Source organism: Neomonachus schauinslandi, chromosome 10 (assembly GCF_002201575.2).
Source record: "Neomonachus schauinslandi chromosome 10, ASM220157v2, whole genome shotgun sequence".
In the NCBI taxonomy this organism is placed as follows: domain Eukaryota; kingdom Metazoa; phylum Chordata; class Mammalia; order Carnivora; family Phocidae; genus Neomonachus; species Neomonachus schauinslandi.
The window spans coordinates 122,005,720-122,028,621 of NC_058412.1; the positions used below are offsets into that span (position 1 = coordinate 122,005,720).

The 22,902-nt window shown below is 49.9% G+C and overlaps 2 protein-coding genes and 1 non-coding gene across 5 annotated transcripts in view; 2 read left to right on the forward strand and 1 right to left on the reverse strand.

The window, feature by feature from the left end:
• MYBL2 (MYB proto-oncogene like 2) overlaps positions 1 to 6,553 on the forward strand; it is a 33,952-nt gene extending 27,399 nt beyond the window's left edge. For 2 of the 3 annotated variants that reach the window (XM_021689063.1, XM_044918722.1), the window contains 5 exons: positions 835 to 934; positions 2,309 to 2,422; positions 3,838 to 3,942; positions 5,255 to 5,404; positions 6,017 to 6,553. In XM_021689063.1, coding sequence (XP_021544738.1) covers positions 835 to 934; positions 2,309 to 2,422; positions 3,838 to 3,942; positions 5,255 to 5,404; positions 6,017 to 6,145 — 598 coding nt within the window. In that variant the 3' untranslated portion in view covers positions 6,146 to 6,553. The remainder of the gene's footprint in view (positions 1 to 834; positions 935 to 2,308; positions 2,423 to 3,837; positions 3,943 to 5,254; positions 5,405 to 6,016) is intronic. The other variant, XM_021689064.1, reaches the window with a different exon arrangement.
• Positions 6,554 to 18,639: 12,086 nt separating this feature from the next.
• LOC123326115 lies at positions 18,640 to 18,753 on the forward strand. The gene has a single exon (XR_006540894.1). It is a non-coding gene; the product is annotated as a small nucleolar RNA SNORA28 (small nucleolar RNA).
• Positions 18,754 to 20,190: 1,437 nt separating this feature from the next.
• On the reverse strand, positions 20,191 to 20,655 carry GTSF1L (gametocyte specific factor 1 like). Its single transcript, XM_021689244.1, has 2 exons — positions 20,379 to 20,655; positions 20,191 to 20,303 (listed from the first exon to the last, which is right to left on the reverse strand). The coding sequence occupies exons 1-2, from the start codon at positions 20,653 to 20,655 to the stop codon at positions 20,191 to 20,193; spliced, it is 390 nt and encodes a 129-aa protein (XP_021544919.1).
• Between the last annotated feature and the right edge of the window lie 2,247 nt (positions 20,656 to 22,902).

The following is a 22,902-nucleotide window of genomic DNA, read 5'->3' on the forward strand; positions in this document are numbered from 1 at the left end:
TGTGTGTGTGAGGGGTCTCTTCTGGGCCTGGTGTGTGTGTGTGTGAGAGGGGTCTCTTCTGGGCCCGGTGTGTGTGTGAGAGGGGTCTCTGCTGGGCCCGGTGTGTGTGTGTGAGAGGGTTCTCTTCTGGGCCTTCCCCAGGAGGCTTCTCCATCACAGGCAGAAATCGCTCGCTGCTGGGGCCAGGGCTGATAGAAGCTTTTTAGTATCTCTGCTTGTGGACCAGACCCTTCCCACATTTCTTTCTTTCTTTTTTTTTTTTTTCCCTTCCCACATTTCTGTCTGCTAAAGCTCTCCTTCCCCATTTGTGTCCCCACTGTGATCATTTTGAGGGGACTTGGGAAGAGGGTATGCTGAGCACGTGTGTTGGCCTCACCATCTCGTATCACGTGTCTTCCCTTAATAATGCTACTGCCACTCGTGCTCTGGAAGAGCTTGGGGAAGGGACTTGGTCTTCCTGGATTCTCGCCTTGCTCCCCTGCCCTTCTCTTGCGGGCCTGCAGTGTGGCCTCCCTTGTTTATGAAAAAGTCATCATTGATCAGCTAATGACTGAGGAACATTCTCAAACATTCTTCCACCTGGCTGGAAGGACTATGTCCTATTCTTTCCTGTTTCTGAGGCTGGTCCTTCCTCTAAGCCTCTGATGAAGATCCTCAGGGGTATGAAGGTGGGTAGGGAAGTGCCATGGGAAGAGACCATATGCCTGGGGCTTCCTCCTTGCTGCCGAGGCCAAAGGTCAGGTGGAGGGACGGTGGGAGTCATGGGCAGTCTGTGGCAGAGTGGCTGGTGTCTTTCCCCTACCCCATCGTTCAGCCTCCTTCTCTGCCTGACAGGTTTGTAACCCCAGATCAGAAGTACTCCATGGACAACACTCCCCACACGCCAACCCCGTTCAAGAATGCCCTGGAGAAGTACGGACCACTAAAGCCCCTGGTATGTGGTGCAGCCAGGCGGGTGTGCACGGTGGGGTCTCTCGGGTCCACGTAGCTGTGTACGGCTCACAGACCCCTTTCCCTCTGAGACCTCACGCAGCCCTGAGAAGTTGCAAATACCCTGATTTTACAAATGGGGGATCAGAGACTGAGTTACAATTCATCAGACATCTCCTGAGCATCTGCAACGTGCTGGGTGGGCACTGGCTGGTGCTGGAGGCGCAGTGGCATCCTGGTGAAGCTCAGTGTGTGGGGTGGGGGTGGCCTGAAGCACTGGCACCCGGAGAACTCAGCACTCTGCAGTGCGCTTCCCGCGCCGGGGAGGAGATGGGCCTGAGCCGCGATGGCTCGAGTGTTGTGGCCAGTGGCTCCTCCCACCGAAGCCTTTGACCAACTGCCGCTGCTTTCTAACACTTAGGGAAGCCAACTTGTGGGTGGGCCTGAGGGGCCGGTGAGGAGGCACCTTCCTGGCAGTGGGCAGACCCCCCTTCTCCCCACTCCTCCCAGAGGGTCATGCTCTCCCCGGTGAAAACAGAAAGCTGGCACAGTGGGCTTTCTGAAACAGAGGCAGGTGTTCTAGAAATGACTTGAAGGTGAGAGAGAGGTTGTCAGGAAGCATTTGGCCTGTAAACAGGGTCTGTGGTGTGCCTGCCCTGCCCCCAGCATCACCGCCACGGTGTGGGGTTCTCTTGCTGTGGTCTCCCCGGCCCTGGGATGGAGCTGATGAGTGGATGGAGTTAATGAGCCCAGTGAAGCACGGGGCTATGGTTCCCAGACACTGAGATGGTGGCATGCTTTCCAGACTGGTTTGAGGGGGCACATCTGACCTTGGCAACTAAAATTAAAGCATGTAGGGACTTGTAGAGTGACTTTGCAGGGTAGCCGTCCGCTACTCCTGCTGCTCTCCCCCTTCCCTGGTCACTGCCGCCTGAGGCCAGAGGGGTCGCCTGGAACCCCACAGGCCCAAGAACAGGAAATGGAACCAAGAGTCCCCATTAGTTTGGAACAAAGGGGGTGAGGACTTAGGGCTTGTGTCCAGGTTCTGACTCCACAGCTCTGTGACCTTGGGCCAGGTGCTTACTCTCTCTGAGCCTCCCATTTCTACCTGTAGAAGATAATAGATGTTGCATGGGCTTGTGTGAGGGTGGCGGGGGTGATCTGGGGGTACTCCTGGCTCATGATGGCCCTCAGTGAGTTGAAGTCAGTGTCTGCTTGTCTGTCGTGCAAGGCAGGATAGTTAAGGGTCACAACAGAGTGTGAGGTCAGCGTCCTGGCCCCGGGCCTCCTTCCTGCCTTGCCTCGGGCAGCCGGGCTGTGGCTGGGTCCTAGAGCCTGGCTGTGCAGCCTCACGTGGGCTGCCCCACCCCACCCGCAGCCCCAGACCCCGCACCTGGAGGAGGACTTGAAAGAGGTGCTGCGCTCGGAGGCCGGCATCGAGCTCATCATTGAGGACGAGGCGAGGCCTGAGAAGCAGAAGAGGAAGGCTGGGGTGAGTGGCCGGGGGTGCTGGAGATCCCCTTCCTGCCAGCCTGGGCAGTTTGGGCCAAGGGAGGTGGAGCCATGAGGAGGTAGGGAGAGAGTGGGGAGGGGGTGAGTCTGGGAATAGCTGGTAAAAGTTGGTCACTGGGGAAGGTGGAGCTGCAGCCCCTGACCTTTGTTGCCCAGAGTGGTTATCAACAAAACCCACCAAAGTGAGGCCCTGGTGCTCAGGACCTTCCCCTTATCTCCTCTGAGCTAGGCCCTTCCTTAAGCAGCACTCACTGTGTTTGGACCCTTCTAAAGTAGGCTCTGGGCTGGGTGCAGTGGATAGGATGGTGACACAGACCCAGGTCACTCCCTCCTGGAGGTGAGGGGGCGGAGGCAGATACTAGACAAACACACCAGTGACCCTCGATGCACACAGCAGTAAGGGAGTAAGTAGAAAGGGACACAAAGAGAGGATTTAGAGGGAAGTCCTCAGACGAAGTCAGCCACGCATCTGAGCCGTGTGAGCCAGGTGGGGCACAGTTGGTTCAGGTGAGGTGGAGAGCTGGTGGGGACACTGGTCAGGGACACCTGGGTGCAGCGTGCAGGGCAGGGGTTGTCCCAAGCCAACCCAGAAGCCACGCCCCCGCTGCACCACGTGTGTGGTTTCCTGAAAGACGGATTCCATGTCCCCCTTTTTTGCACAAGCTTTCTTCTGGGGAGAGGTGGGAAGATGGGAATGCGCCAGACGGGTGTGTGGGGAAGGTGGGCAGTTGGTGTGGGAGGGGCCCATGGGGCAGGGGCCCCTGGGTGTGTAGGTTCAGAGAACTTGACCCAGGGCCCTCCCTGGCCTCTCCGTGTCAGGTGGTGGTTCTGAGCCATGGCAGCATCTGTTTAGGGTGTACTGCTAGGTTGCGGGGTGCGTTAGTCCCAGAGCTCCTCCCCTGTATTGGAGCTGACCCCTGACCTGCTGATTGGAGGCACAGGTGTGGGGCTCGGTATTCCTGTAGCAGGCCTGTGTCCCTCAGTTTTACATGTCTGGGTTCCTCGTCTGCAGGTGGATATTTGAAGTGTAACTTGGATGATTCTCTCCTGGGCCTGTTTAGGGGTGTGTTTAGCGTGTTAGAGGCCTGGGGGCTGTGCATGGTCCATTTGGGGATGAGGAGTGGGTCTCTGGGTGGAGGTGTTTGTGTCTTGGCTCCCTGTGGTTGCATCTGGCAGGACGGTCTGCCCTGGGTGCTAAATCTGTGATGGGGCCAGGGTCTCCTGGTCTACCTGCACACCGCCAATCCTTGCCAGCCGGGGACCTGGTTCGAAGGCTCCACTGCATCAGGGTGTGGCTCTGTGACCAGGGTAGTTGGGGCAGTCGTCCCCAAAGTGCTGGTGGTGACTCGGGGGAATCCCAAACATCTGCTCTGTCTCCCTCCTCCCCACCCCTAGCTACGGCGGAGCCCCATCAAGAAGGTCCGCAAGTCCCTGGCTCTTGACATCGTGGATGAAGATGTGAAGCTGGTAATGTCCACGCTGCCCAAGGTGCTGTCCTTGGTAAGGGGTCTGAGAGAGAAGCTGCCCCGTCACCTGCTCCCCCTGCCCAGAACTGCAGAAGGCTCCTCTGCCTCAGGGAAGATGGAGTCTCCCTGGAGGCCCTCTGCCTTTAGAACCCTTTAGCTGTGAGGGGACCCTGGTAGTGGAGTGGTCTGGTGGTTCGCGGACTGGGCTCTGGGTGTCAGGCTCGGCTGTAAGGGGCTGATGGAGAAAGTGGGGCTGGGCACCCACCCCCCGATTTCAGTCAAGGCAGCTCTGCATATGTCTTTCACAGAAGGATTTATAGCATTGCTAGAGTTGTATTTCTAGAACATGTTTGAAAACCATAGATATGGGTCCCCAGCACCTTCTCATGGGGGTGACATGGAGAGAATTGGTGACGTGGAGAGGGTCCGTGATGTTCCTCAAGGCACAGCCAGGTGGTTGGGGCACATCAGCCCTGGGAAGGGTGCTGTCCAGCTCCAGGCTGAGCTCAGGAAGGGGGCTGTTGTCGACAGAGCCTGCCCTCAGAAAGTACGCCACATTGTTGATCCCTTGCAGCTGACAGTGGGGTGCATCGCCCGTTGGGAGGCAGTCAGAGGCTTGGGGGGATGCAGGGGGCATGAGACAAAGGATTGTCTGATCAGATCCTGCAGATCTGGGGAGTTAGGACTGCTGCAGCCATAGCCCTTGCAGATTGCAGAGAAGCATCACTGGGCAGGGAGCCCCACCAGGCTGGGGACTTAGTACCGTGCAGCCATACCTGCAACAGGCATCGCCTTGGGCACGTAAAATACTTGTCAAACAGTAAAGCTGTGTGGTTAAGTAGTTTAGAACATGGGATTTGAGGTGGGGTGGGCCTGGCGGAGTCCCAACGCTGGCTCTTGCTCTCTGGGATCTCTTAGTTTTCTCAAGCCTCAGGTTCTTTTTTATCAGAGCACCAAGCCCAGCAGAATATTAGGATGGTAAAGGTCAAGCAGAGCCAGGAGGCGGGCCCGGCTGGGGGCACTTTGTGCAGCTCTGTGTGTGCTGGTTGATGCTGGCATCTGTGACTGATGGAGATTTCTGGTCCCAGGAGAAACTAGGCCTGTCGGGGAGGAGCCAGCTCCATGGAAAAGGGATTGGCATTATTGGGCATCTATTAGGTGCCAGGCTCTGAAACAGGCACTTGACAGAGCAGTCCCCATCTGGAAGAGGACCCGAGGCTTAGAGAAGTTAATGTCCTGCCCAAGATCCAATAGCCCGGGGGTGGAGCTGCTGGGCTGTGACTGGTTTCCTTCCTTCCCACCACGCTTGTGGCAGAAGGGTGAGTCTGGCTCGGCTTTCATTGCAGCCGACAAATGTCCTGTCAAGCTCCTCCAGCCTCACGGTGCCAGGCATCAAAGAGGACACCAGCCTCCTCAACGAGGGCTTCCTGCAGGCCAAGCCCGAGAAGCCGGTGGCAGCCCCGAAGCCCCGAAGCCACTTTCCAGCACCTGCCCCTGTGAGTGCCGGCCACTAATGTGGTGTTACCCGTGGGGACGTCGCCCGGGCTGTTGCCTCTGCCTGAATGCCCTGCTCAGGCTCTGTTTGCTTGATTAGCTGATGCTTCAGATCTCAGTCTGGACGCCGCTCCCTCAGGGAGGGAACCTGTGTGCTGGAGAGCCCCTCCCACCCCCCATGAGCCCCTTTATTATGGCGTGGTCTCACTTGTAATTAATCATTGTCTCTGTATTTAGTTGCTTAGCACATGTCTGTGCTCAGGGGCAGGGGCTGCCTTGGCTGCTCGCACCTCACTGTCTATTGGAATTTCTCGCTGCTCCTTCCCACTGGCCTGCTTGGCTGTCGCTTTTCCACGTGAGGAGGCTCATGCCACATGGGCAGGGGCACGGCCATGTTGCCTGGTCCATCCTCCTTGCTTTACATCTGAGGAAGCCCAGAAACGGGAGAAACTTCCCCAGGGCCACCGGGAAGGTGGAGGGAGCACAAGAATACTTGTGGCTTCAGAAGGGAGGAAGGTCATGGAAATATCCCCCACTCCTCCTGGCCATGCTCACAACGTTCACTGGGAGCGTGCTGCCTCTGCCTGGATGGTAACTCTCTTCCTTCCTCGCAGATGACCAGTGCCTGGAAAACAGTGGCCTGTGGGGGCACCAGGGACCAGCTCTTCATGCAAGAGAAAGCCCGGCAGCTCCTGGGCCGCTTGAAGCCCAGCCACACGTCTCGGACCCTCATCTTGTCCTGAGGGACTTGGTGGTCACGAGCTCATTCTTGTGTTTACAGGGGGCTGGGGGGACCGAGGTTGGTCTGTGAATCTGAGAAAAATGCTCAGATGACCACCTGCAGGGAGCCTTCTGCCACCAGCCCCTCCCCAGACTGCTCAGGTGGAGGCAGAGCAGGGCCACCCGCTGTCCTGTCTCCGAGTCCAGCAGTGGCTGTGGGCGGTTCCTGGTGCTAACAGAACAAAGTCCCACCCCTGGGCCTGCCTGGTCCTCTTCCCAGTGCCACAGGGAGTCCCATTAGCTCCTCCCAAGCCCTGGTCAGGTCTGGCCTCATCTCAGACCCCTGCTTAGAACAGGGGACGTGGCCAACGTGCTCCTTCCCTCAACCTGTTAGTACGTTTTCTTGAAAAATAAAATTCCCTTTTTCCTTATGCTGTTGTAGACTCCAGCTTTCTCCTGTCCCCTGCTTGTGGTTTCTTGGTCACTGGGTTGGTTTCCTGGTGACTGTCTTTGGGGCCTTGAGGGATATGGAGACCTGGGCCCACCTCAGAGCACAGCCTTGTCTGCACAGCCCAGGTCTGGGGCTCTGGATGCCTTTCTCCCAAGGGGCCCAGTGTGCTGGGGGCAGTTTCATCTGCACCCAATGGCTGTCTCAAAGCTCTGAGGATTCTTGGCTGTTAGCAGGGAGGGGAAGGTGCATCAGGACCCTGCTTGGCCTTGCCATGGATGGCTGACCTGGCCTGCCATGAGCCTAGCCCCCAGGTGAGACTGGTAAACAAGGAGTGGCCAGCAGCTGGGCAGAGCTTCCTGGCCATAGTGGCCTCAACTTGCCAAGGCCATGGCAGCAGTCGGGGCCTGCGCTGTGGTCCACCCTGATCATGGTGCAGTGGGCTGACCGGCACTTAGCTGGAAGCTGGGGATTGAAGAAGGGTGGGTGCCAGGTTTGAGAAGGTCTGGACTAGGGAGTGAGGTGTTAAGCAGTGGGGTTCATGGGATTTGGCATGTGGCCATGCCTGGGGGCTGAGGTCTCAGTTCACCACAGGATGGGTACCTGCTTGGGACCCATCTCTAGACTCTTGCGTCAGTGCCTCTGGTTCCCAAGGGAGGCTTGGGGACAGATCCTCTTGCTGGGGGCCCCTCCTCTAAAGAGGACTGGGAAGTAGGACACCGGGGTTGAAGTCTGACTGACACACCCCTGCCCTGCTGAAGTTGCACATGGGGTCCTGTCAGCATGGCAGAGCCCTCCCCAGGTGGCCCTCAACCCAGTCACACACAGTTGTGCTCAGTTTGAGCCTGGTTGAGTCCTGGTTCCTGCTTCAGAGCCAAGGCCTGGGAGTGAGACTAGGGCTCCTTCCTGCAGCTCTTGCAGCTGAGCTGGATACTCATCAGTTCCATGGCTGGGCCACACCTGCCACGTGACCTTGTGCCTTTGCTGATTTCCTGGCCTGGACTCCTGTCCTCTGTCCCCCACCCCCAACTCTCCCTTGATGACCTGCAGAGCCCAGGCTCCATCACTGACTGTTCCTGCAGGGCTGTCAGCATTGATGGGTGACTCCAGTGAGGGTGGGGACCAGGGGATCTTCATCTCCAGGGTTCACAGGCAACTCAGTCTGTAAACACCTACATTAAAGTCAGATGCAGCAAAGCCTCTGGGACAACCTGCCCTCCAGTCCTCCCACCCTGGAGTTGGTCATAGGCTCCCAGGGGTGATTCCTAGGCAGGTGGTCAGTGGTTGCACCTTAGTGAGTTGGCCTACAACCCACCAGGGGCTTTCCACCAGTGCCTGCTCCTGGCTGCCTCTTCCACCGACGCCCAGGGCTTGCCCTGAAGCTCTTTCCTGTCCTCTGAGGGAGGCAGCCCTGCTAACTGCAAACCTGTTAACTTGGCACCTCCCGTGAACTCTGCACTGGAACTGTTCTCTGCTTCGTGCATTAAATGAACAGGCATCAAGGGTCCCCCTGTGCCTGGCGTGGTTCTGGTGCTGAGGATACAAGAATTAACCCAAGACTCTCCCAAACAACCTTATTCTCAGAGGGCTTAGATTCTGGAGAGTACCGACAAGCTATAAGCCAACATCTATACACAACATGCCAGAGGTTAAGAGGGGCTTTGAAGAAAGAAAGCAGAGGAATAATGAATGGCATGGGGGCCAGGCCGCGTGCTAAGAGGAAGGAGAGGCTTGAGGGAGAAGGCTGGCCGCAGCCCCTGGCCACCATGGGGACCCGGAGGGAGAGCCCACAGGGGCGGGCGGGGGCGACTGGTTGCCAGAGTCGGTGCTGACAGCCCCTCTGTGGTTTGACTGGGAGTGTGGGGGTACACAGTGCTCCAGTGGGCTCTGCAGCCCGTGGCTGCCCTGGAGAAATGGGGTCACATCCGGGTTGATCCCGGGCCCAGTGTTTCCTAGGCCAGTGTGACAAGCAGGAAGGAGGTAAGCGCTGAGGTGCCGAGCACCCGGGGTCAGGGAGGGAGTATGTGAGACGATAGTAGGAGGGAAGGGTGGGGTTCAGTTAGGATGGCAAAGTTGAGTGTTCTGACAAGATCCAGACGCTGGCTCGGCATCTGCTGGCTAATACGGCCTGGAAGTGAAGGAGAGAGGGTCAGACGCACAGAGTCTATGGAAGAGGATTCCAGTAATGGCCCCTAGAAAACAGCTGCTCCCTGAAGCCACGCCCACGCGGCTCACGTGACTTGCTTTGCCCAATGGGAATCCCCTAATTGCCCCGTGAGGGATTGTGGGAGAGTCTGCTGAGAGAGGTGGGAACGGTGGTTCGCAGTTTTAGCAGAGTCCGGTCGCGTCAGCCAGGCGGTCCTAAGCTGTCCAGCCTCACCTGATCTGGCCCCGTCCAGAAGAACCGCCCGACCGAGCCCGGACTCATGAGCAGCAGGAACTCGGTATTGTTTTAAGTCCCACGCTGTCACGGGGAACTGGGGCGTGTGGGTACTTGTATGGTCAGGACACTGGCCCGGTGTGCTGGCCCTCACGGAGCGGGAGGCTGCGGCCGAAGGTTCAAGCCGGACCCGCACGAGGGTGGAGGAGCAGGGCTGCTCAGGCTTGGCCGTGAGCAGCCCACGTCCCAGTCACGAAGAATTCCGAATGGGACACCGGTGTTCTCAACTCGAGGTTGTTGCTGGGGGTCGGAAGCAGGCCAGGTCCCCCGGGGAGGAGTGGGGCGGGTGGACATCGTGTGAAGCTGTGGGGACTTAGGTTTAGGTACAGGGCGTCTGTGTGATGTTTGAGATACGTAGTACATTTATTTGCATTTTATATCTCCCCTTTAATAAAGGGAATTGTCTTCTAAGATGCTTTTAATACATTTTGCCTCTTTTTATTTTTTATTTTATTTATTTATTTTTTTTAAGATTTTATTTGCGAGAGAGACAATGAGAGACAGAGAGCATGAGAGGGAGGAGGGTCAGAGGGAGAAGCAGACTCCCTGCTGAGCAGGGAGCCTGATGTGGGTCTCGATCCCGGGACTCCAGGATCATGACCTGAGCTGAAGGCAGTCGCTTAACCGACTGAGCCACCCACGCGCCCTTGCCTCTTTTTAAATTAAATTTATTTTTATTTTAAAGATTTTGTTTATTTGACAGAGAGAGCGCACAAGCAGGGGAGAGGGAGAAGCAGGCTCAATGCGGGACTTGGTCCCAGGACCCCGGGATCATGACCTGAGCGGAAGGCAGATGCTTAACGACTGAGCCACCCAGGCGCTCTTCTTCTTTTTTTTTTTTTTTTAAAGATTTTATTTATTTATTTGGGACAGAGAGAATGAGAGACAGAGAGCATGAGAGGGAGGAGGGTCAGAGGGAGAAGCAGACTCCCTGCCGAGCAGGGAGCCCGATGCGGGACTCGATCCCGGGCCTCGATCCCGGGACTCCAGGATCATGACCTGAGCCGAAGGCAGTCGCTTAACCAACTGAGCCACCCAGGCGCCCCAGGCGCTCTTCTTTTTTAATTTTAAAAGCCTCCCATGAAATACAAGTGATACAGAAGTGTATGAATTAAAATGCAGACGGTCCGTCTCATCCATCCACCCCCATTTTCCTCAGAGGTAACCACCACTAATGGTCTAATAAAGGGCTTCCCGAATTCTGCACATGAATCACATTAGGATCCTGTTAAAATGCAGACTTTGGTCCAGGAGGCTCTCAGGTGGTGCTTGAGGTGCTGCATTTCTAAGAAGTTTCCAGGTGATGCTGAATTGGGGACTGCACTTTGAGTAGCAGGGATTAATGGTACTAATCGTTCGATTAATCAACATCAGTGAGATGTCTGGGGCCATTGCTGTCTTTTCTTTCCTGGGCTCCACAGCATTTCACAGTTTCACTCACTCCAAGACCTCAGTCTTGGCAGATTCAGGGCAGTTTGTGCCATGTGGTTTCTATGGTGATAGCCACCTGGGTCCCCTCCACCTGCCTGCGTTTCTCAGGCAATGGGACATCCACTTGGGAAAGGGCCCGTCTACTTGCAGTTACACCTGTGTTACTGGCTTATTGTATGACTGCCGTTTGCATGTAACTTCCAAGAGAGCAGGGATGCTCCCTGCCATGTTCATGGCTTTATCCCCAGCACTCATCAGTGCCTGACACATAGGTGCTAGAGTAGGTGCTCAACAAATACTTCTTGAATGAATATGAAAATCAAGAGGGATCAGTGATGCTCTGGCCATTGTTGGGCATTCATGAGCTAAGGATCTCTTGTTGGACTACTCAAGGTGGAGTTGTCCTCTTTTTTTTTTTTTTTAATTTTATTTATTTATTTTTTTTTGAGAGAGAGAGCGCAGTGGGGAGGGGTAGAGAGAGAGGGAAAAGCAGACTCCCTGCTGAGCAGGGGGCCCGATGTGGGACTCCATCCCAGGACCCTGAGATCATGACTTGAGCGGAAGGCAGATGCTTAACAGACTGAGCCACCCAGGCGCCCTGATCAAGGTGGAGTTGTCCTCTTGCCAAGACCAAAAGAAGACCTGAATTTCTGCTGTGTGACGGTAGGGACTGACCAAAAAGCATCTGTGGTAAGAGTTGTGTGTGCACCTTGACAGACCACCCCTCCTTCCACTCCAGCCACCCAGACACAGCCCCTTCAAGAGCCCGGAGGCCCTTCCCAGAGTCATGCCCACCTCTTCCCAGATGCAGGCCTCCCTGTCCCAGGCTGGACTGTGTCCTCCATCAATACTCAACCTGTGCTGGGGTGCCCAGAGATTAAAGTGACTCCAAAGGCCTGATTGACAGTCTCTGCTCCTGATAATCCCAGATCCCTTCTACATGCCAGACTCAGTTTTGTTCTTTTTTTTTTTTAAATTGTGCTTAAATACATAACAAAGTTTACCATCTTGACCTTTTCTAAGTGTACAACTCAGCCATGTTAACTCCATGCACGTTGTCATGCAACAGATCTGTAGAATTTTTTCAGCTTCCAAAATTGAAACTGTACTCATTAAACAACTCATTTCCCCCTCCCCCAGTCTCTGGAAACTGCCATTCTACCTTCTATTTCTATGAATTTGACTACTCTGAGTATCTTGTATAAAGTGGAATCATACAGTATTGTCGTTTTGTGACAGCTGATTTAACTTAGCATAATATCCTCAAGGTCCATCCCTGTTGTAGCTTGGGTCAGAATTTCCTTCCATTTTTAGGGCCGAATAATATTCCACTGCACGTAGAGACCACGTTTTAGTTACGCATTCATCTTTCTGTGAATGGACACTAGGGTTGCTTCCATCTCTTGTCTGTTGCGAATGATGCTGCTATCAACATGGGTGAGCACGTATCTCAAGATCCTACTTTCAATCCTTTCGGCTGTATACCCAGAAGTGGGATTGATGGATCATATGGTAATCCTATTTTTAAATTTAGTTGTTTTTATTTTGTTTCAATTAGGTTTTTGGTATTTCTAAGAAAAGCTGTGCGCTGGGCCACGAAAGCTTTTGCAGTGATGGTGTGACTCTGTCACCACCTGGTGGCCATTGGTGTGTTTGCAGCAACAGGTAAAGGTGGCCATAGCAGTTTCTTGTAGGTCTTGGAAAAGTCCTTGAGGCATTTTTCTGCTTCTCAGGCCTTCTCTTCAGCATCCTCATCAAGCAGATGTCTGGGCTTTGCTTGAACACCTCCACTGATCGGTAGAGGTGACTTTATTACTCAGTAGCCAGCTCCATTGTTGGACAGCAATTGTGAAGAAAAAGATTCTTTATTCAGAGAAAAAAATCATCCCCTCTTTGTAATATCAAAGTACGAATGACTAGGGTACGTGGAAAGTTGGTCTGTGGAGCAATCAGCGTGCCAGGACAGGTCGTCGATAGGCCAGAATTACCTGGGGAGTCTGGCCCTAGCATGAATCAAATCTATCCTGTTCACATAGATCACCGAGTCTCTGATTTAGTAATGATAGTGATTCAACCCTAAGATGGGTGTTATGTTTCCACCTTTGGCCATGTGTGTTTTAAAGTAATTAAAGCTAAGTTTTGATATGAATTAAGAATCAGACTTTTCACTGATGTAGACTGGTGGTCTCAGCTGGTCAGGATGAAGGTGTTTTACCTGTATGTTAACTAGGGCTGCCCTGTAGGTATCTAGGTTAAAGTATGCATCGAATGGGACCATCTGACAAGGACAGGTGTAAAGCCTGAGTCACAAATGCCCTTCAGAAAGGCATAATTGAGAATATGTCTCTCCCCTTTCTGGGAGAGTCCCTGCACGCTGCCCAGAGAGCAGCCCAGCCTGGTATCCAGGAGGTGCTCAGTAAATGTCTCATTCTGCCATGAAGGGATGTGGCAGTGAGAAAAGCCTTGGGCAGCTTGGACCAGAGGGGTGGGGGAAGCTTTATCACTTTTTTTTGGTGTTGATGTCTATCTTAATTGTGTTCCCTGTGGTTAGGGAACATAGTCTGTGTGGTTTCATATCTTTGGAATTTGTCAAAACTTGCCTTATGGTCAAGCATATGATCAATTTTATAATTCCTCATGCATCTGAAAAGAATGTATAGTCTGTAGGCATTGGGGGCAGTGTCCCATTTTTGTCATATGCTAATCCTGTTGTCTAAATATCCAATATCCTATTTTTTTTTTTTTAAGATTTTATTTGTTTGTCAGAGAGAGAGCGAGCTCAAGCAGGGGGAGCGACAGGCAGAGGGAGAAGCAGACTCCCTGCTGAGCAGGGAGCCTGATGTGGAACTTGATCCCAGGACCCTGGGATCATGACCTGAGCCAAAGGCAGACGCTTAACCGACTGAGCCACCGAGGTGTCCCTGTCCTTGTTTTTTGTCAGCTTTTTGTAAACCTAGATTAGTCAACCTCCAAATGACGCATGGTATGAATGTTGTCTCTAGCTGCTGAACATTGGGGTGATTTGTTACTCAGCATTATTGTGAAAACTAGCTGATACACAAGGTAGACTTGTGTTCACTCGAAAGCCCTGGAAAATGGATAGTGCCCCCTGGGCTCACCTGGATGGAGGAGGAACTTAGGAGACCTGGAGTTCTCAGAACTGGGCTGGAAATGAGTGCAATGAAGGGTTCTGGAATCCAGAGCCATGTGACTATGCCTGTGTCTTAATTGTTCCCCAGGATATTGGGCTAGCTTTCTCAGGCTCTCTGACTTTGGATCAGATAGACCTGGATGTGAATCCCTGCCTAGCTGTTACTGGCTATGTCTCGTCCCTCCTCTGAGCCTTGGAGTTCTCATGATAAACTGGGGAGAATCTTTGGCCTGTCGGAGTTGTTGAAGGGGCCGGAAAGAACACTGGCACACACTTGCGGCTCAGGAAATAGGGCTCTTAAGATGTTACTACAAAATTCTTTGTCATCCCTTTCTTTTGCTCAAGAAAACCTGCAAAGGAGGAGTTTGTATGGAGTTCCATGCTTCAGTGGAGTGCTCCAAGGGGAGGTTACCAGGTAGGGCTTGGGGCAGGGCTTGAGCCAGTCTTGACTTGGCAGGTTGCACTTTAGTGTGCCCTGTTCTGTGTCATCATCTGCTTCATAGTTATCAGCTGGGGGCATGGTGTAGTGCAGGAGAAGCAGCATAGGCATTAGGCATGGGTTCAGTATTGTTTTTTTTTTTAAAGATTTATTTTAGAGTGAGAGCGAGAGAAAGAGCGCATGTGTGCGAACAAGTGGGGGGAAGGGCAGAGGGAGAAGGAGAGAAGCAGACTCCCCTGCTGAGCGAGGAGCCTGACATGGGGCTTAATCTCACAATGTCGAGGCCATGACCTGAGCTGAAATCAAGGGTGGGACGGACGCTTAAATGACTGAGGCACCGAGGTGCCCCAGTATAGGTTCAGGTTTTAAAGACTTTTCGTAAAAGTTCAACATACAGAGAGCAAAATGCACAAATTCCAAGTGCATAGCTGGATGAATTTCCACAAAGTAAACACAGTCATGTAGCCAGCACCCACATCGAGAAATACAACATGACCAACACCCCAGAAACCCCCTCCTCACCTCAAACACCATAGATTTGTGTTGCCTTTTTTAATTTTAGTTTTTATTTATTTTTAAAGATTTTGTTTTTAAGTAATCTCTACACCCAGTGTGGGTCTCAAACTTACAACCCCTAGATCAAGAGTCCCGTGCTCTACTGACCAAATCAGCCAGGCACCTATTTTGCCTTTTTTTAAAACAAAAACCAAAACGTTGTGTAAACTGAATTTCATATTACAAAAGATTTACCCATGTTGATCTGGGTAGTTACAATTTGTTTATCCTCGTGACTGTATAGTATTCCATGATATGATTTTTGCAGAATTTACCCATTCTCCTAAAGGACATGGGGAAAGTTTCTGGATTGGCTATTATAAACAGAGCTGTTGTGAACAGCTTGTCCTAATCTTTTGGTGAGCTCATGTACACATTTCTGGTTTATACATATCTAAGAGTGGAATTGCTGGGGATGGGCTCAAATTCATTAGGCCACTTGCTACTTATGAGCTTTGTGAACCAAGGCATGTTATGTAGCTTCTCTGAGACTCATTTTTCATATCTGTGTATTGGAAATAAAAATAGTTGCCCCTCTCTGTTGTCACAGGTCTTTTTTATTTTATTTATTTATCTGAGAGAGAGAGCACGAGCCAGGGGTGGGGGGCAGAGGGAGAGGGAGAAACAGGCTCAGAAACAGGCTCCCTGGAGCCTGACACGGGGCTCCATCCCAGGATCCTGGGATCACAACCTGAGCCGAAGGCAGACACTTAACTGACTGAGTCACCCAGGCACCCCTGTTGTCACAGGTCTTTTTTTTTTTTTTTAAGATTTTATTTATTTATTTATTTGACACACACAGAGAGAGAGAGAGAGAGCACAAGCAGGGGGAGCGGGAGAGGGAGAAGCAGCCCCCCCCCCTGAGCAGGGAGCCCGATGCGGGACTCGATCCCAGGGTGCTGGGATCATGACCCAAGCTGAAGGCAGACGCTTAACCATCTGAGCCACCCAGGCACCCTGCTGTCACAGGTCTTAGTAAAACAGTATCTGCAAGGCACCTGGTCCCAATGTAGCTCTCCTTTCTTTCCTCCTTCCTCTGTCATGCTAGAGCCCCCTCTGCCCTAGGACACAGCTCTTCTTCTAGGCTCCCCCTTTGCCAGGAGTCCTTGACATGAACTTGGAAAGCTTGCCTGCTGCCCAGGGCTGGTGGGTGCTTTTCCCTGGCCATGGGCTCTCCTTTGTGATTCAGCCACTGGTGCCCAGCCCATCGCTAGCTTGCTGTGGTCACCATCACTGCTAACAAATGTTTTTATGATGGTCTCAGTAAGCATGTGGCTTGTAGCCAGTGTTCTCTGGAGACTGGCCCAGGAGAGGCAAGAAATGAGGACTGAGGAGAGGGAACAGCTGGTTGAGATCCAGCCCAAGAATTTATAACAGACATTCCTTTCTTGCCTGGTCTTTCTTCCCTGATGTCCAGGCAGGAGTTTTTCTTAAGCCCTTTTATTCCTTATTTTTCCTAAAACACCTCAGGTCATGCCATGTGGGTCCGTGGGCCAACTGGAAAACTTGCCTACAGGGGGCTCTGTCAAGATAGAGCTTACTTCTATCTCTGTGTAATGGCTTCCTGGAGCATTGTGTTGGGAAAGATTCTGAAGTATTGTCCAGGCTCAGGAAAGTGCTGTGATTGATTAGTTATGTCTGTTATATGCATGGGAGGTGGTGACGGCGGCACACATTTCATGTATTTACTTCTATCTTTGGCTTAAAGGTGTTGGTTAGTATTGCTCAGAATAGACATGTATTTGGTTTAAAGAGGTAAATGGAATGTTTTTTAATAGGTGGGTTAAGTCTGTTTTCATTTATATGACTACTGACATATTTGGATTGATTTCTACCATTTTATTTTATGTTTTCCCCTTTTCTTTGAATTTATTTATTTATTTATTTATTTTTAAGATTTTATTTATTTATTTGAGACAGAATGAGAGAGACAGAGAGCACATGAGAAGGGGGAGGGTCAGAGGGAGAAGCAGGCTCCCTGCCGAGCAGGGAGCCCAATGCGGGACTCGATCCCGGGACTCCAGGATCATGACCTGAGTCGAAGGCAGTCGCTTAACCAACTGAGCCACCCAGGCGCCCTTTTCTTTGAATTTATTAAGTTTTCTGTAATCTGGTCTGTTTTCTCCTCTTGCTGGTTTGAATTACATAAATATTTCTCTGATTTTAGAAGCTATTTAAAACTTTTTAGATTTTTTAATTAATTTGACAGAGAAAGAGAGTGAGAGAGCACAGCAGGCAGAGGGAAAAGCAGACTCTCCACTGAGCAGGGAGCTCGCCGCGGGGCTCAATCCCAGGACCCTGGGATCATGACCCGAGCCAAAGGCAGACGCTTAACCAACTGAGCCACCCAGGCGCCCTATTTAAAACTTTTTAATATGCGTGTTTGTTACTGTTTCTGTCCTTCTGAATGATGCCCTTTCCTGGCCTATTTTCATTGAGTTTTGTTTTTCATTTTAAATGCAAAATTGATGATTTTCTTGGTTGATTAACTTTGTGTACATATTTTATAAATTCACTTACTCAGCATTGTTCCTCTTATCTCATTACATTTTCTTTTTGCTAAGTAATACCACCTCCATTTCTGCTACTAGTAGGTAGCATTAGTTGAGAGCTTCCTGTATGCTAGACACTGTCCTGATAATCTTACATGTGTTAAATCCCTTAATCCTACACAGAGTCCTGGGAGTTTGTCATCCCTACCCTGTGGATGAGGAAACAGAATCACACGAAGGTTAGGTTATGCCCGAGATCTAGCATTAGGAAGAGTGGAGCTGGGCTTCAATCCTGGCTATTGTGTTGCTCTTTGCTTTGTGTGTGTTTAAATTTTTTGTTTTGAAATCATTTTAGGTTTACAGAAAACTTGCAAAGATAGTACAAAGAGTTCCCATATACTCCTCACCTGGCTTTCCCTAATGTTAACATCTTACAAAAGCATCATGCATTTAACAGAACTAAGAAGTTTATATTGGTACAATACTAGTAACTAAACTACAGACTTTATTTGGATTCACCAGTTTTTCCATTCATGTCTTTTTCTTTTTTTTTATTATTATGTTATGTTAATCACCATACATTACATCATTAGTTTTTGATGTAGTGTTCCATGATTCATAGTTTGCGTATAAGACCCAGCGCTCCATGCAGAACGTGCCCTCTTTAGTACCCATCACCAGGCTAACCCATCAGTCATGTCTTTTTCCTGTTCCAGGATCCAATCTGGGATCCCACATTGCATTTAACGTATATACTTGTATTTTAAAAAACCTTTTTAGTATGGAAGATTTCAAAGTTATATAAAAATGGAGAGAATAGTAAGATTTACCTATCACTCAGCTTCAACAACGATTAACTCATGACTAATGTTTAATTCATGTCCCAAACCAAATTACTTTTTTCTTTTTCCTGGTCCTGGTGGCCTATAGTTTATAGATGTGTGCCCTACAGATCACCTTCTTATTTCACCTGCTTCCTATATGTTCATGCACTTTATTAATCATGGAGTTTCTAAAGCCAACACCTAGAACAACTTCAACAACTTCCTCCTCCTCCTCTTCTTCCTCCTCCTCTTCCTCCACTTCTTCTTCCTCCACTTCCTCTTCCTCTTCCCCTTCCCCTTCCCCTTCAAAATCTTTATTTCACACTTTGTAGAAAGAATTGAAGGGCCCAGGAGTGGCAAAGTTATGATTACTTAAAAATAACTTAGTTAAGGGGCACCTGGGTGGCTCAGTCGTTAAGCGTCTGCCTTCGGCTCAGGTCATGATCCCAGGGTCCTAGGATCGAGTCCCGCATTGGGCTCCCTGCTCCGCGGGAAGCCTGCTTCTCCCTCTCCCACTCCCCCTGCTTGTGTTCCCTTTCTCACTGTGTCTCTCTCTGTCAAATGAATAAATAAATTAAAAAAAAAAAAAACTAAAAAAAAAATAACTTAGTTAAGATTTCCTCCTGAAAAACTTTCAAAAGACTTAAGTCTTTTGCTGATTAAGAAAGTGTATTTTAATTCTTTGGCCAGGTAATCTATTCACATATATTCACATGTGAAAGGTACTGAAGGGTTGCGAGCAACACTGTGGCAGATGGTTGAAATTGTCTGACACAATATGAGCAAGAAGGTCTAACCTATTCCGGTGTTTCCTCCTCTGTGAGACCAACTGTTAGGTAGACTTAAAGTGTTCCAGCTGTTGGCTAAAGTGCGGTTGAGGTATGCCCTTGTTCAGGTTCATGAGGGAGGGAAGGATCATGAGTGCCAACCATCACCAACCACCTGGCCTTCTGAGGAATCACCACTTCATCTTAATCTTCCCCAACAGTTAATACCTCTGCTACTTAGGGACATTCCATTCTTAGCTTGAGTTTCTTACATATGAAATAACGACAGATGAATTTGGTTTGTGAATCCTCTTAGAATTCCAGGTAGCATTGTGTTGGTGTGTGGTTTTCTGAGGGGAGGGTTCCAAAGCAAAAGGGGGCAGGGTTTTCAATGTTCTTGAGAGACAGTGAGGTGTAACATAAACCATAGGATTAAACTTTTACTTCTTTTTTGTCTCCCTGTAGAAAAAATAAATAAAAGATACTAAAGGGTCTACAGTAAAGTCTGTCTCCCCCGACTTTCGGTCACCTAGTTCTCTTCCCTGGGGAGAGCTGATAAGTTTCTAGGGAAGAGACCAGCCAGCTTTTTCTGTAAGGGATCAGATAGGAGACATTGTAGGCCTTGTGGGCAGACACCTATTCTAATATGTCCTTGAGAGAAATTTTATGCAGATACAAGCACATACATATACACATTCTCTCCCATAGCTCTGCAAAAATGGTAGCATTAATATACAGCATATTCCAGGCTTTGCTTTTCTCAGTTAAACCAGGGGTTGGCAAACTATGCCCCATAGGCCACATCCAGCCTGTTAGCAGTTTCTGTAAATAGTTTTACTGGAACCTACATTCATTTGTCTACATACTGTCTGTGGCTGCTTGCATGCCACCAAGGCAGAGCTGAATAGTTGTGACAGAGAACATTTGGCTTGTGAAGCCTAAAATCTTTACTCTGTGGCCTTTTAGAGAAAAAGTTTGCTGGTATCTGAGTTAAATACCGTGTTTTAGCCTTTCCAAGCTAGTCCAGAAAAAGCTTCCTCACCCTTCCTCATGGCATACTATGTCTTTGTATGGCTGCCCCATCATTCATTTAATCAAACCCTTCCCTAAGGGATATTTGGACCATTTCGGACTCTTTGACCCTTACTGCTACAAATAACGTGGCAGTGGATAACCTTGTACTTACCTCATTTTCCGCAAGTGTGAATATATTCACAGGATAAATTACTGGAAGTGGAATTGCCCCATCGAAGCAGAGCACACTGGTGATTTTTACAGCTAATGCCAAACTGCCCTCCACAGAGGTTTACCTACCAACTTACATTCTCACCAGTGTTCTGAAAGTGCCTGTTTGCCCCATCTTTGCCAGCAGAATGTCCTGCCAGCCTTCAGATTTTTACCAACTGCTACGTGGAAAAAAAAGTAGCCTAGGGTGGTTTACTTTGCATGCTTTTATTTGGGTGAGTTGCATCTTCTTTCAGGTATTTAAGAGGCGAGCGGCTCCTTTCTGTTGCTGGTGGTTTACTCTCCTGGTCTGAGGGTCTTCTGGGGGGTGGTCAGGGATGGGGGGTGGGCCTCTCTCTCTGACTCTCTTGTGTCGCTTTCACAAACAAGCTTTTGGGGAACAAAAGTCTTAAGGACAAACATGGGATGGCAGTTAGTGCCATCGACATTCCAGACGTCAGAACTGGGGAGCCAGGGGGACCCTGGAGGGGCATTTCCATTCTGCTCTGAACTTGGAAGGCTAACTTTCAGGGGGTGCAAGCTGTCCTCCTCCTCCACTGTGCTTCTGTTGACGCAGGCAGCCTCGTGCTCCTCCAGCTTTTTGATGGGGACCACGTGGCAGGCGTTGTATTTGCAGCTGGCCATCTTTTTGGCTTTCTTGGGGTTCTTTCTCCTGCAGGATGCCAGGTGGTACTGAAATCTGCTCAGTGGGACTCGGTGGTGAGGGTTGTAAGGGCAAATTTCTAAGGCTTCTGGCTCCATGAGAAATTGTTCTTGAAGCAGAGTAGCTCACTTCCCAGAGTCAAAATGAAATGCCCCTGGTGGAAAAACCCTTTGGTAAGGAAGATGGAGCTGTCCTCTGCCCAGAGTTGGCCCTTAGAGCTCTGTCGGCCAAGTTCTTAATAACTCATGCTTCCTGTGCTCTGCGGACCAGGAGTGGTGGGTTGGGAAAAGGACGGGAGCTGTCAGGGGCAGCTGCACAGAGAGCCGAGTTACGAATGGCAGGTGAGACAGAAGAACCATATAAAGCACATGCAAGAGCCAGAAAACCACAGCTGCCCCACAGGAAGGTAAAGAAGGTACATGCCAGCCCTCCTTGACTCTGAGAGGTACGCTGTGTGATGTCAAGGAGCAGTCATGAAAGGTCACAATGGGCAGCTTGAGTCATCAGCAAAAGGCTACTTGTGGTCCATCGCTTTCAAGGGGTGGGTGGCTTTGGGAAAAGCTGCCATTCAAAATTGTTGGTGGCATGTCTGTTGTCATTTAGCTGTTTTTAAGCTTATATGTTTAATATAATTCCCTATATATTTGCGGTTAAATCTACTATATTATTTTGTGCTTCCTAATCGATTCTTTGGTTTATTTTTTCTCTTTTCTTTCCTAATTTTAAATAGACAGTTTAAAAAATCCCCTGTGATTTTGTAAGTTACACATTCTCTAATCATTTAGTGGTTACTCTACAAATTAAAACATTCATAAATAGCTTACCAATGTTTAAAGTTCTAATAGTTTCATCCTTTTTCCAAATAATACAGGACTTTTTCTACATTTACTTCCCTCTTAACTTAATATGTTATTATTTTAAGCCTAATTTTATTTATTTTTATCTTTTAAAAAGATATTATTGGGGCGCCTGGGTGGCTCAGTCATTAAGTGTCTGCCGTCTGCTCAGGTCATGATCTCAGGGTCCTGGGATTGAGCCCTGCATCGGGCTCCTTGCTCGGCGGGAAGCCTGCTTCTCCCTCTACCCACTCCCCCTGCTTGTGTTCCCTCTCTCGCTGTGTCTCTCTGTCAAATAAATAAATAAAATCTTAAAAAAAAAGATATTTATTTATTTGAGAGCAAGTGAGAGAGCAGGAGCTGGGGGGGGGGGCAGAGGGAGAGGGAGAAGCAGGCCCCCCTCCCCCCCTGCTGATCAGGGAGCCCAATGTGGGGCTTGACGTGGGGCTTGATCCCAGGATCCTGGGATCATGACCTGAGCCAAAGGCAGACGCTTAACCCACTGAGCCACTCAGGCACCCCTTAAACCTAATTCTAAAAAGTTCCTAAGACAGCATTGCTATTGTCATTTGACATGGTCCAAGTTTGTGAATACCTGTTGTCACGTTGACTTCTCTCTGCTGCTTGTGTTTCAGACCTGCCACATGGGATTGCTATGTTTCCACTAGAAATTTACCTTTTAGAATGTTCTCATGACGAACCCTTTCAGTTTTGTTTATCTGAAAATGTTTTTATCTCATCCTCATTCTTGAAGGATGACTTAACAGTGTACTTGTACTATTTCCTTTCTTCCCACTGAAGCAGAGTTCAGTGTCTTCCAGCTCCCACTCTGCTTGAGAATTCAGAATTCCACCATCGCCTAACTTCTTTTTAAGTTTTGTTTCTTTTCATATGTCTGTTTTAAAGAACTTTTCTTTATCTTTGTTTTTTTTCTGTAGTTTCACAATGATGTTGACGTGTGGGTCTCTTTATTCTTTCTTTCTTTTTACTTTTAGATCTCTGGAATCTGGATTAGTGTCTTTCATTAGTTTTGGAAAATGTTCAGTCATTGTCTCTTCAAGTATGGCTTCTACCTTATTCTCATACTTCCACTGAAATGATACATGTCACTTCCACTGACATTTCATTGTCCAAAGTGAGTCTCAGGGCCACACCTAAGGTGCAGGGTCAAAGAGGCACAGTCCTATTGTGTAGCCAAAAGGAGGAGAATAGGAACTTTGTCAAAAGTCCTAAAAGGGGTACCTGGCTGCCTCAGTTGGTGGCATGTGGGACTCTTGATCTTGGGGTTGTAGGTTCGAGCCCTATGTTGGTGTATAGATTGCTTAAAATCTTTTAAAAAACGTCCTGTGTCTCCTTGTCACCAGTATTTGTTTCCCTTTTCTCCACACATACCAGAACATACCCCCTGCCCCCTCCCCCCCCACCCCGGAAAGGGAGGAAAGAAAACCCAAAGTCCTAACTTAGAGTGGGGAGATAAACAACTTGGTCAGTGCTCACTGGGGGGCTTCT